The sequence below is a fragment of the Mugil cephalus genome, chromosome 11 (assembly GCF_022458985.1).
Source record: "Mugil cephalus isolate CIBA_MC_2020 chromosome 11, CIBA_Mcephalus_1.1, whole genome shotgun sequence".
NCBI classification, from domain to species: domain Eukaryota; kingdom Metazoa; phylum Chordata; class Actinopteri; order Mugiliformes; family Mugilidae; genus Mugil; species Mugil cephalus.
In genome coordinates this window covers 7,888,126-7,900,865 of record NC_061780.1, presented here as the reverse complement: position 1 = coordinate 7,900,865, position 12,740 = coordinate 7,888,126, and the positions used below count along the sequence as shown (strand labels likewise).

General features: G+C 44.5%; 3 protein-coding genes and 1 long non-coding RNA gene across 6 annotated transcripts in view; 2 read left to right on the top strand and 2 right to left on the bottom strand.

Annotated features, from left to right (window-relative positions):
* Positions 1–2,534: 2,534 nt before the first annotated feature.
* Positions 2,535–5,492, top strand: mfap5 (microfibril associated protein 5). 2 transcript variants are annotated; one of them, XM_047599092.1, is made up of 7 exons: positions 2,535–2,715; positions 3,678–3,752; positions 3,864–3,896; positions 4,032–4,058; positions 4,138–4,225; positions 4,789–4,862; positions 4,955–5,492. In XM_047599092.1, exons 1-7 carry the CDS (start codon positions 2,550–2,552, stop codon positions 5,065–5,067), a joined length of 576 nt encoding a protein of 191 aa, XP_047455048.1. In that variant the 5' UTR covers positions 2,535–2,549; the 3' UTR covers positions 5,068–5,492. The 2 variants fall into 2 exon arrangements, with proteins under 2 accessions (XP_047455048.1, XP_047455049.1); XM_047599093.1 differs by lacking the exon at positions 2,535–2,715 and adding an exon at positions 3,334–3,603.
* Positions 5,493–5,538: 46 nt separating this feature from the next.
* LOC125016548 (adaptin ear-binding coat-associated protein 1-like) lies at positions 5,539–11,263 on the bottom strand. The gene is made up of 7 exons (XM_047599091.1): positions 11,089–11,263; positions 10,220–10,320; positions 9,767–9,871; positions 9,491–9,572; positions 9,286–9,394; positions 9,045–9,192; positions 5,539–7,118 (listed from the first exon to the last, which is right to left on the bottom strand). Exons 1-7 carry the CDS (start codon positions 11,187–11,189, stop codon positions 7,006–7,008), a joined length of 759 nt encoding a protein of 252 aa, XP_047455047.1. The 5' UTR covers positions 11,190–11,263; the 3' UTR covers positions 5,539–7,005.
* Positions 11,264–12,011: 748 nt separating this feature from the next.
* aicda (activation-induced cytidine deaminase) overlaps positions 12,012–12,740 on the bottom strand; it is a 2,656-nt gene continuing 1,927 nt past the window's right edge. The window contains exons 3-5 of the mRNA XM_047599094.1: positions 12,511–12,740; positions 12,280–12,395; positions 12,012–12,161 (exon numbers count right to left, since the gene is read on the bottom strand). The exon at positions 12,511–12,740 is cut by the window's right edge and continues 47 nt beyond it. Coding sequence (XP_047455050.1) covers positions 12,111–12,161; positions 12,280–12,395; positions 12,511–12,740 — 397 coding nt within the window. The 3' untranslated portion in view covers positions 12,012–12,110. The remainder of the gene's footprint in view (positions 12,162–12,279; positions 12,396–12,510) is intronic.
* The window catches only part of LOC125016551, a 4,090-nt gene continuing 3,955 nt past the window's right edge, over positions 12,606–12,740 (top strand). Inside the window, exon 1 of one of the 2 annotated variants that reach the window (XR_007113700.1) lies at positions 12,606–12,734. This is a non-coding gene — a long non-coding RNA (uncharacterized LOC125016551). The remainder of the gene's footprint in view (positions 12,735–12,740) is intronic. The other variant, XR_007113701.1, reaches the window with a different exon arrangement.

Genomic DNA, 12,740 nt, shown 5'->3' with positions numbered 1-12,740 from the left:
GAGGCTTCCCAATATAGAAACTCAAGAAGCTGGGGATTACTGTATTTGTGTAACACCAGCAAGACTCTTGTTTCATGCTGCAGGTATTGAATGAAGCACACTTTAGCACAAAAATTCACACTTTGTAAGAGTCTGCAGGCCGTCACGTTCACTGTCCGTTTCATTTGTTTCTAGTATTAAAGGAAATTGTTTTAATATTTAAACAATCCTTTTTAACACAGGAAAATGTTCTTTTTAGATAAAAAATATGTGAGCGTGCTGTGAGTGTGGTAGCTGCAAATAGACGCACTGATATAAAACCCAGATGGGTGACTGCACTGCACCAAATAAAGAGTTGATATTACCAAATGTATGAAATGTATCCGCACAAAGAAGCTAAAGGCTTGAGCCATCATGACCTGATATTTCGTCCGCACGTCCAGCTCGCTCCGTCACCTGGCAGCTTGTTAAGATTCAGCTATGTTAATTACTAAAGCAGGTCTGTGAATGCTGATGCCGATCAGCTGGGAGAACCCCGAATTATCACTTTTGCACAGCGAGAAGAACCGATGAGTGAGTCTGGATTTAGCCACCTCACGGGGCGCGCGCTAATGGGAAAGCTAATTTGATGTTTTGGTGGTTTTTGTGCGTAGGAAACACAGCAGTACATGAAATATTTCTCAGCTTTTTGAAATGCAGGGACAGTAAAAGAGGAGTGGAGCGAGGGAGGAGTGTGGTGAGGTGAAAAGGAGGTCGGCGAGAAAGTATGTATTGCAGAGCTGGCGTGCCTCCCGTCCACCTAATAAACAAGTGATGAGATTATCATGTGTTTACTATCTGGCATGTACGCCTTAACTATTCTGTGTTGCTTCCTGGTTCCCTCGCCACCTGTGCTCCTTTACTCCTCTCTCTTCGGCCTTCTCTTGCTTCATGTGCGTCCCTCTCAGCTCTGCTTTCCTCTCATGCGGGACAAAACGTGAGCAGAGTGGCAGGTTGATGTGCTCGCAGGACTGATCATCTCTCTTGGCTCGTCTCATTCTCCCTGTTGCTTACACTGTCTCCATCCGTCAAGCTGTCATCGGCCTCACCCAGTCGACCTTGTTAGGGCCACCCCGCAGGCACTCGCCCCAGAGTCCGCGTAGCCCCGTTATGTCAAGGGGATGATGAGTGTCTCCCTCTCGAACAGACCTGGACTACCATAGTGTGAGAGCCAGCCAGAGTCTCGCCGGTGATTCCAGTGGGATTGTGTAGAAATATTTATATAACCCATGTCCATGGAAGCCAATGTAGAGTCAAGTTTCTCTCCCAAAGCAGCTATAACAGAGCCGATCAAAGGCATGTTTTCAACACAAAGGGCCACTGAGGCAAAGCTACGGCTTTTGTGCTCACTTTCATGTTTACCCAGACTATATTAGAAGGACATCTTATTTGACACCCGTGTTGAAGATGCATAGATGGAAAATGTTTACATGCAAATATAACACATAATAGTTCCATCTGTTAAATGCCAGAAGCACCCACAACTTTTGCTAATCTAATAATTTACTCAATAAATTGTCACAAAAGTACTAAAACATACCAATCCCAATGTCATAAAGCTTAAGAAATCATTTTTAAATAAGCCAAACACATGTTGGAACTGTTTTTGTTCCAAAAAAAACTTTTAATATTTTTAAATAACTGCCTGCCTTTTTTATTCTCTACGAACCAGCGCACTAAATTGTCGAGGAGAGTGTAATCAGGTGTTTTGTGTGTATGTGTGTGTGTGTGTGTATTAATTTCTTGTTATTGCACAGTAAGCCCAGCCCAAAGTGGCATTTTGTTACCCACTTCAGTCTTAACTGACACAGTTTCTTAGATGCAGGATGGGTTTCTGTGCACATTGCTCCATCTGCTGGCCGTACAGTGTAGTGCCTAGGGCAAATTTGAGGCCTGCCCTTGTGTGTTATGCCACTTGGTTGTACGGTCTTCCAAATTAATGTGAAACAAATGCAAACGCAAAGCAGGAAAATCAGCCAATGGTAACAGTTATGTCTTTGTACACACGTATGAAACAAGCAGAAAGATTAAACAAGAGCTTAACTGTCTCTTTTACCTTCGCCCTTAGCTGTTTGAGTCTATTCATAGCCGTCACATGTGTCTCCCATATTTATTTACACAGAGTGATATTCACTTAGTCTGCTGCTACTTGTGTGCCTGTCTCACTTATTTAATAAGACGCAGTAGGATCAATAAAATCACACCAGACCACTGGAGAGGCGTCCAATCATCTGAAATTCATTCTGATTCAGCAGTGAGGAATTGTAAATATTCAGCCAGAGTCCTGCAACACACGATGAGGTCCCCTCAGAGCAAGATGGAATTTACGTGGCATTCGAGCCAAATATGACATGATCCAGTTTCTTTGCAGATAACTTACCTATTCAGCTGCTCAGACATTTCTGAAACCACTGCCACTTCCAGAAAGTGTCCAAAAAAGGGGTGTTGATTTAAAAACAAGGAATGCCAAGACATTAGACCGCAGGTCATTGTTACACTTTTGCCAGCCTGGGGCATGAAAAAAAAAAAAAATGTGGAACGCACAAAAAATATCATGGGAAGCAGGACAGGGCCAGGAGGAGGAGGAGGAAGAAGAAGAAGAGGAGGAGGAGGAGAGTGCAGGAGGAGGAAGGAGGGGAAAGAAGAGAAGACAAAAGATTCATAAAACTAGAGCAGTTGTGGACGACAGCAAATATTGTGAGTACAAGTTAATTATGTTTCTCTTTCACCTGATTTTTACACATTTGGTAGGAAGCGCACACAGGGACATCTGCCCAGGCAGAATAATTGATCAAAACATGCGTCCTTCTGATTAGACGTAAAAACACGATGTGTGAGAGAATGCTTGGCTGGTTAACTGATTCACTTCTGAACTGATATTATACAGTTATGATGCGTAGTTACTTTCGCGTAGAGCTGAGGAAGGAGGGAAAAAACAAACATCAGCGGGGACATGCACCCAGCTAAACGCAAACAATGCGAGCGAGATTTCAGTTTTAGTGATTGCAAATGCACGACTCCGGGTTCATCACCCCAGCAGGAAAAAAGAAAAAAAAAAAATGAACTTGGGGCAAAAACTGTCATTGGCCAGTGATGATTGTGCAGCAGGGATATGTTCTGTGAAAAGAAATCTGGGAAAGAATGTGTGACTGTAACACAGGAGGGGTGGAGGGCTGCTCAAATAGGGCACAAAAAAACGCATTCTTTTGAGAGAACTCACATCTTGGACTCCAAAGTTACACTGACACATCACAAGAGGAATGATGCGGGGCGGGAGAGGAGAGGAAAGAGGGAAGGGGAGAAGAGGAAGAAGAAAAACATATTTTCAGAGGTGATGTGTTTTTCTTTAGCTGCTCTACTGCTACTTTATCTAGCTGTTTACAAGCAGCCCAATAAATACTTGAACAAATAAATGTAGGAAAATGACATCAGCTCTCTTTCACAACGACGACAGCTGCACAAAACGCAGCATACGACGCTGCGCATGTGTGTTTTTCGGCCGGGGCAAAGCTTTTAGGAAAACATTACGGCGACAGGGAATGTTGGGAGCATTTATATGGAAGGGCATTAAAGGAAACATAAACGGTAAGAAAAATCATAGTGAGGAAACTGAGCAGTGTGAAATCATCCTGACTCTTTTCCTCTTCGGTTTCCTGCAGCTCGTAAACCTTACCTCTTACAAGTTGAAGGAATGGGCAGCCTCCCAGTGGTCCTGCTCCTCTGCAGTTTCCACGGTAACGCTGCCAAACAGAACACACAAATCGTCGCGTTTAATTATGGTTGAGTCGCTGTGTGTTTGTTTTTATGCTGCAAAACACTCCCCTCATGTGGTTTCTGTTCCACAGCGCTCACAGCTGTAGCCCAAACCCAGCAGACCGGTAATGCTCTTCTCCTCATGAGTCCCCACTATTGATCAGTTCCACATGACACCTATCTGTCAGCCTGTGAGTCACTGACAAGGCGCATGAGTGACACGCGTTCCCGCTCTGACTGTGTTTTCTCTTCCTTTTTAGAGGAAAATGGAAGCAACCTACCAGCAGGTGGGTGGTGGCCAACTGGAGACGATCCTCTCAGCATTTCGATCGCTACCATTTCACTAAGTGTCCCCTGTCTCCTCAGACTGCAGGGAGGAGATGTATCCGTGCACCAGGATGTACTCGGTCCACCGGCCCATCAAGACATGCGTCGGCGGTCTTTGTTTCTACAGGTGATCTGCAAATGTTCAGCAACAGTTTTTTTTTTTTTTTTCATTTCTGCCAGCAGAATGACTTACTTTCATAAGTGAGCTGTAAAGGTCACACACTCACGTAACCCATGGCTGTTTCCAGAGATCGATTGTGACAGGATGAAAGAAATAAAGTACCACATAGTTTAAAAATTATCCCATTACATGCAAAAGCAAAGTTGCAAGTCTAGGAATATTCGTGTTCACAAACTGATGTCTGTGTTTTACTGTTTTATACTGTGCCACTGTTGCAGCATGTTGAAGTTAGTTTATGTATTTCTGGTCAGTTTGATCATCAAAAGCTTCATATTTTAGATTATAACACCCTATGCACCATATGAATTTGTAAACAACAACCTTGACATTAAATGTAGTGAAGAGCAGAACACTTAAAATGCTTAAAATGCAGTAACTGCACGTACTCCAGCTCGTAGTCGTGTGTTGTCCTTGTGTAAATGAACCTCAGATTGCAGATCTTGATCTCGTAAGGTTTTGATAACCGAGATGACTCATAACGTTCATGTTTTGTCCCACCGCTGACGCAGCCTCCCTCGCGTCTATGTGATCAACAACGAGATCTGCGTGAGGACCGTGTGCCAGCAGGACGAGTACCTGAAAGGTGAACCATAACCACATGTAAAACCGGCACTCGGACGCTTCACGGTGTCCTGATCGCACGTTTGAAGAAACCTGTCTTTTGCACTTTTACAGCCGAACTGTGCCGAGAGTTGTCCGGGTGGCCCCGCCGCGTTCAGAGGTCATCTAATAAGAAGCCCTGCCGCAGTCGCCGTAGCAACCCCAAAACCTGGGCAAACAAGGCCTGATGTTGTCTAAAGCGGTGACCACCGAGAGGATGGTGCCCCCCTTAGAAACACAACCCCCCGGGGTGTTGTCATAAACAGAGGAATAACACCGTAAATCCACTGCTCAACACCTGGGAGGCTCTGTCTTTCTCTCTCTTTCACACACGCACATGAGTCACATGTATTAGTCTTGAAATTGTGCGTGAATATTGAAGGTGCGCTCATTTCATCTGTGTATCGCCGGACACAGATCATGTTTTCCATGGTTTACGACGCATTTTAGGTACTGTAGTAATGGGCCTATAGCAGCACTGAGTCCTTTCATTGTAAAAGAAAAAAAAACAGAAAAGACACACACTCAGTTTTGGATTGTAAGGTACTCATTGACAATCCGGTGTAACGTGCACTATTCTATGCAATAAAACATAACTGAATTTGTTCATTAATCGATTTCTTTTTCACCCATTTCAAAAGGAAAACAAATGCCAGCGGTCATTAGGTGATTTCTTTATATTTTTCTTTGCATATTCATTTCCATACACGCTTACAGTTTGAATGACAAGTAACATTTGGGAGGTATGCATATAATCTGAACAATAAACAAACACAGACGGACATTTTCAGGGCTTCACACAAACTCAGCGGGTTCCAGTCGACATCCATCACCACACCACTCGCCACTGCACATCCGCCGTGACACATGTGCATGTGATATCAATGTAACACAATCCGTCTCCTGCTACATAACACGACATCACAACGGATCAAACACCGCATCAAACACAAACAGGCTTGGTCCCACATCGCACTGGTCTGCATCGGAATACCAGTGGCGACGACGCGTCCCGATGTGGACTAGAGGTTCACAGTTAATTTCATTTGTACAGTACAACATGCTGTGGCCGGTCGCCTTTATCACACCGAGTTAAGAGAACGAAGCTTTCCCCAGACTGACGGAGCAGCGCAGAAACACAGGCCTATTCACCGAGGAGGAGGGAGGTTGTGACCTCCATGACTCACCAGTCGGCTTTAACAGCTGTGTTGAGTGCAGATGACATAACATGGACTAAATCATCTCCGTTTCCCCTTGAGGCGAAGATAAAAGCGCTCGCTGCCTCTCTTTCTTTTACCAGCACACTTTCATCCAACATTCCTCCTTCCATGTATCTTGATTTACAGTTAAAACAATGTACACAACTCTTGTGGGCCGTCCCCGGTGGAATATTTTCAACAGCTGCAGAGCCACATCAGCCGACTAGAGAGTGCTAGAGCGTCACTACTCTGTAAATCAGCTACGGACTGACAGGACTCTTTCAAGTAAAACCATTTTGTGGTAAACTTTGCAATAATCTAAGTTTAATATTTGACAGTCCCTGCGTTAAATGGAGAGACCTCATGAACTACTAACTACAGAGACAGACTCGACTGTCAGTCAGTGCATATAGTCAGTCCCACCGCTGGAGACTTGGAGGAAAATAAGCTACAACACATTAAGGTGACGACACCAATGACAATAATTACAAACCACTGACAATATATATATATACACATTTAAAATAAATATTCTCTGTACATAAAATTCATTCATTAATATATTTGATTAGATTTCAACTCTAGATGTTGAAAAGATGGTTACACCTCCCTTGATATTATCCTTAAGTATAATCTACAATAAAAATGAGCAAATAAAACTTTGTACCGGGGGAGTGGAGGGTAGTGGAGTCTGGAAAGAGGTGGAGGGGATGGTCGGTGCTTCTGAAATGACTTTAAGACTGTGCTGTAAGGTCAGAAAACGAAACCCATGAGGAATTCAGCTAAAATGAAACTAACGTGCACAGGGGGATACCCTGCTTGGCAGGGAGAGAAACAGGACCCCGTAACGGGGAAAGCAAACTCGCAAAAAGTGCTGCAAAAGATTTACAGAGAGGACAGAGGAGAAGAGACGAGATGAAGCTCTCTTCACTTCGGGGACACAGAGTCAAAGTCTCCCCACAGGTCAGAGCTGGTTGTGGTCGTGGGGTTGGATGGAGCCACTGAGTTGGAGTTACTGGAGTCCAGGTCTAGTAAACAACCTGGAGGTTAGAAATAAAACAAATGAGAACTGGACCTCTGAGAACACGACCAGAAAAAATATTTTGAGTAGAATATTTGTTTCTAATCAGCCAATAAAAAACATCTTTCACATTGTCACGGACACTGTTGCTTGAGAACTGCATTTTTTGCTGAAACATTTCAGACTTATGTGCTGAACTTTTGAGATGCCACATCTGAAACTTTTGTCACCACCCAAACACAACGGAGAGAAATGGAACATGCAATTATGTAATAAAGTATAGAAATACGACAGCTCGGAGTTCCACAGCAGTGAGTCTTTGCATCACGTTTCTCCTGGATAAACCACAAAGTGTATTATTAACAGTTGTTAACAGTTGTTGCTGAATACTTCAAATGTCTTTCAACACACTGACGACCACAACTGAATTTCCATCCTGCTCCACTGTATCCGATGGTGAAAGAAATCTCTGAAATGGCTGAGATTCCACTAAGTACTTAGACAACAGTGACTTTTAAGAAATGTGGTTTTCATAGCTGGACTGTCTCTTCTACAGGCATGGAGCAACAATATTTTTAAAGTAAAATATTTTCAAGGGAAAATTCCAGTGCTTTACTCCATTCAGTATTTTATTTGCCACAGTTTGGTGCATTTTCCTGAAGGTCAGCCTAACACTGCACTCAGCACCTCCCTTGTAACGACAGTGGATACAAGTGTTGCCCTGGAAACACACACCAACAGGGACAATAAAATACGAGCTTCGAATAATGAAACAGCTTTTCTCTGATTCATACAAACCCTTTCTATGAACCTCCATTGTGTATGACTTCTAGGAAGCCATACCCATGTTGCATTTAATGTCCCTCTGTAAATTAAACAGTTGCTCCATGCAGAACGTCTAGAATGACGTAGAAGGACAGCTGCCTGCAGAGCAGTATTTAGAAGATAATGTTTTTGGTGTTGTCATTGGCGCGTTTCATTTATTCTGTATTCCCAAAAAAGGGATTTACACTCCTAAGACCACACTGAACCGTTTCCAGCGGATCAGATACAGGCAGCAAGTGAATATTCCGTCCTCAGATTAATGTGTTGGAAGCAGGAAAATGGGCAAGTGAAAGGATGAAGTGATTTTGTGGGGGCACATTATGATGTCAGGAGAACTGGGTCAGAGGATCATTGAAACTACAGCTCTTGTGGGGTGTTCCTGGTCTGCAGTGGTCAGTATCAAAAATGGTTTTAAGAAAGGAAAAACAGTGAACCGGCTTCGGGGTCACGGGCGGCCAAGACTCACAGGGGAGTGAAAGATGCCCAGTTTGGTTGGATCGAACAGATGAGCTACAGTAGCTCAAAGTGCTGGAAAAGCTTGCGTCAGTTCTGATAGCAAGGAGCTAGAATGTGCAATGCATCACAATTTGTTTTGTATGGGGTTGCGTAGCCGCAAACCAGTCATGGTCATGAGCCCATGCTGACTCCTGTCCACTGCTGAAAGCTGAAAACAATGGGCTCGTGAGGATTCAAACTAAAACACAGAGCAATGGAAGAATGTGGCCCGGTCTGATGAATCACGGTTCCTTTTGCATCATATGGACGGTCGGGTGCCAATGTGTTGCTTATCTGGAAAACATACGGCAACAGGATGGAAAAAAACAATCCCTTGCCATTGCCATGGGGGTGTGCTTGGCCTGTCGTGTAATGGCACGTATCAAAGAAACACCCACATAGATGCCAGGACCCAGGATTCCCAGAAGGACATTACATCATAATCGATGTCATTACGCAGGAGATGTTTTTAATGTTGCGGCTGATCTGTGTATGTTGGCCAAAACAACAACAGCGACAACAACTTTTTGCTCATGAAAATGTCATTTTGGGAAAACATATGACTAACTGTATTTTGTCGGGCAGCACCTCATACATTCCACACTGTAGGATTACGGTTACCTACCGGTGTCACTTCCTCCTGCCGACGGTTGTGTGTTATGATTGGCAGATCTGGATGAAGGGGGTGGGGCTAGCTTGCCACCAGGGGGAGGTGGAAGGAGCCCGAAGCCGCCTGAGCTCTGCGGACGAGACCTGTCCTTCTTCTTTGATTGCTAGACAGACAATGAAGGGAAGAAAGACAAACTGTTTAGTGTGAGTGAGATGATGCTTGATCACACAAAAAAATACGACAAAAATAAGGTTACCCCAATATTAAGAGTAATAGTCTGTCCTTCTTTGAAGCCCAGGTCGAGTTTGGGAGTGGAGTCTGGAGCCTGAGCCTGTTGGGTGAACTCCTTTTCTTGTTTGACCCACCTGAGGAAGACGACAGGGGACAAGAAATGCTAAAAATGACTCATTCACCTCTGACTTTGGTTTAGTTTCTAAACAAACTATAGAGCAGCTGCATACTTGAAGTGGTCCTGGAGAGCAACATTGAAGTCAAAGGCATCGCCTCTGTCTCCAAACCCAATGCCTATGAACGCACTGCGGCCTTTGAGAGGGATAAACACAACAAATAGTGGTTAGAGCAGCACGCACGCAGAAACACAAAATCTATGAATAATTTGTTTCTCGTGCTACATAGAAGATCATCATTTAGATGTATCCTGCAGAAACATCCTATCCTGTAATTCTTGCGCAGCATTTACAATAAATTTATGGCTCAGCTATTAACAGTTTACACACCGTTGTCATCCTGAATGCGGAGGACAAAGTAACGGCTTGAGTCACTGACTGTTTCCACTGTGATGCCGGGGTATTCTTCCACTGGTGCTTGGGCAAACAGCTCCCCTGAAGGTTAGAGCAAAAGAGATGTGTTCAACAAACAGCCAAAAGTCAGCCAACAAACATTCACACTGATGCTTTTCTAAAGTAAACAAGAGGGCAGATTGTTTTAAAGTACACATATCCCATTACAAGGGCCACTAAAGTGTGTGTTTTGAAGAAAAACACGCACTCCGATTTCCTGAAAAGCACTGATACATAGACATATTCACTCCGGTGCCAGCTGGGTCACCTTGGAATAGATGAGTAACAGAGAGCGAGGAGGCGAGCAGGAGACTACACAGTCAAATGATTTACAGCAGCGGCAATAAACAAAACAATACCGCTGTCCTGCTCTGTCTGCTTCTCCCTCACCAGAGATTTTGTCTTCCAATTTCACGTAGGCCACTTTGCCCCGGGCTGTCACGCGCATGCGTCCGCTCCAATCAGGGGCGTCCAGCTTCCAATCAGCGGCCCTGGGACACACACGAGCACAGGAAGTGAAGCAGGTGAATTAGCTGCTGGCAGCATTTTACTGAGACGGACGCAGACAGAGGAAAGTTACTGTAGTGATCCGCCCCCACTCAAACACATTCATTTTCTATGTGAGCAAAACGTGACTAAGACATCACGCAGACATTTAGGCTGAAATGTTACATCACCATCCTTACTCACTATACATCTGGTCACTGGTTAACCAATCCCGCGTCTCATGGGACTGTATGTATGCTACTGTTTGGCTGCTATAATGTCCAGTCAGGAGCAGCTGCAGCAGGTCAGGCTGAAGGACCAGCCAATGAAAAACGGGGTAAACGCTGTAACTTATGGCCATAATAATAGACCAGTGTCCTGCACTAGGAGCATCACCACCATGTCCTGCTGAAGTGTCCTTGAGCAAGCGTCCTCACTGTAGCTGCGTATACATATATAACGTTAAAAATCCTCTGACGGTGTTGGAGGATACACGGACCCTGACAGGGATGTAGCCATTGCGGATTTGTTGTCCCTGTTCAATGGGCTAACTACCACATACAACCGCTAACACGTTGTTGTTGTTTTTTTTAATCCTTTCCTGACCTTGTAAATACACAATAAAATCAACCAGCACACCGCTACTGCGTGACTAGAGGATGAGCTCGGTAGGGAGGTGGGTAGGTGGGTGGTTCGGTTAGGTTCGGTTGAGTAGGTCGCTGACGCTGCTGCCGGATGCTGGGCCAGGACACTGGCCGCCTCCCCCCTCTCACCTGATCGCCCGGTTTGATGCCCTCGGAGGGATTCGGTAAACGTTGACTTCGGGTTTGACACAGAGGACCGACTCGTACTCTAACTGACCCTCGGTCGCCATCTTGACTTTTACTAGGTCGGAGCGCGTCGCCGGTGGTGGTGACGGTGAGTCGGTTCGGCGTTAACGGCTGCGTGACCGTAATAGACAGTGTATGTGCGCACCACCGGGCGTCTGCGCGCCGCTGCTACCGTACACATGCGGGAATTTTCACTGCTTTGAATGGTGTAGTTGATGCTGGTGCAGTTTAACTGTGTTGAATTAAACGCTTTCGGTGTATTTATCTTAAGCCACAGACAACACGAGGTCGCCAAAATAACAGACACGTGTCAGTAGTACAACACGATACAGTTAGATAGTACTAGAAACCACAGCCTTGAAAATGAAAACACAGTTGAATCAACAGCTCTCGGTGTTATTTTTAAACTAATGCTGCACATAGTGATACTCGTGAAGCTACGATTTAAGGCGTGAATGCTTTATCAGAATTAATTAGTTTTCACGAGTGAACATAATGTACTGACAAGTGAGTGTGTTGAAAGAAGTGGCTGTTTATCAGCTCTTGTTTGCATTGTAGGAAATGTAGGAAGAAGCATTGTATTAGCATTTAACATTTTATCAATGGGTACACCCCATTCATTCGCAGCAAGCACTTAACAAAGCTACCACAAGTAATCCCTATGTCTAGACTTTTTTGAAATTGAATTCGCTAAATTGCTGTTTTTAAACCAACACCACTATAAGTGTATAGCATAATGACACACAACAATATTTCATTGGATATATATTTTTATTCACACATTGCCAAAGAAACAGCAAGCAACCTATGTAACATTACAAGCCTTGCCACAGCTGTAAAGCTATTGTATCTCAAGTCATTCTCAGTTAGGCAGTTGTAGTGAGGGTCCGACACCAACAGTTTCTCAGTTTTTACCTATTCTTAGATATAATGCTAAGTCCACAAGGGGAGGTCACAGGGATGTTTCACAGTCCAAGAAGTTTGAAGGCGTCTCTTAAGTCTTCAGTGTCACAGGGCTAAAAAGAAAGAGAGATACACAAAAAAGATCATTATGGTCATTTTCGACGTCTGGTACCATTGGACAGACTTCACCCTGCCTGGTAGAAGGAACGTGTTGTGTACTGATCTCTATACCTGGAGGATGCGGTTGAGTTTTCTAGCCAGGCGAACAGAGTTTTGGTGCAGCTCATCCCAGGGCTTGAATTTGCTTTGATTACGAGCCACAAACGTCTGCCAACAATAGAAGAAGTCTGAAAAGAATTTACAAAATAATCATGATAAGGAAAACTGTAGATTTTTGGGTGACCTCGCGTCTGGCTCTGTAATGCACAAATACACATCTGCTGCACACAATTATGACTCCACCTTTGTAACTCATGACCGTGATGTGCACGCCAGCTTTTTTCAGCATCCGCAGACCGTCTCTTTCACGGCTGTCCTCCATGTCGCAGAAGTAAAGGCGAGAGACAAAGATCCTGAGGCGAAGATTGGGCATCCGGCTTAGGAACTGGGCCAGTCTGAAAGAGCAGTTGGCACACGGAGACCAGGAGCAGAACCAGGTGATGGAGTAGCTGAGCATCCTCCCTCCGGTAACT

Bases quoted from the DNA above. Each gene is read 5' to 3' on its own strand.
- mfap5 (XM_047599092.1), top strand. From the start codon at position 2,550: ATGTGGAACGCACAAAAAATATCATGGGAAGCAGGACAGGGCCAGGAG. The intron at 3,897-4,031 runs GTAATGCTCTTC...CTTCCTTTTTAG, and splicing joins AGCCCAAACCCAGCAGACCG to AGGAAAATGGAAGCAACCTA. The intron at 4,226-4,788 runs GTGATCTGCAAA...CCGCTGACGCAG, and splicing joins GGCGGTCTTTGTTTCTACAG to CCTCCCTCGCGTCTATGTGA.
- LOC125016548 (XM_047599091.1), bottom strand. From the start codon at position 11,189: ATGGCGACCGAGGGTCAGTTAGAGTACGAGTCGGTCCTCTGTGTCAAA. The intron at 10,321-11,088 runs GTGAGAGGGGGG...TGTGTGTCCCAG, and splicing joins GCATCAAACCGGGCGATCAG to GGCCGCTGATTGGAAGCTGG. The intron at 9,872-10,219 runs GTGAGGGAGAAG...TCTAACCTTCAG, and splicing joins ATTGGAAGACAAAATCTCTG to GGGAGCTGTTTGCCCAAGCA.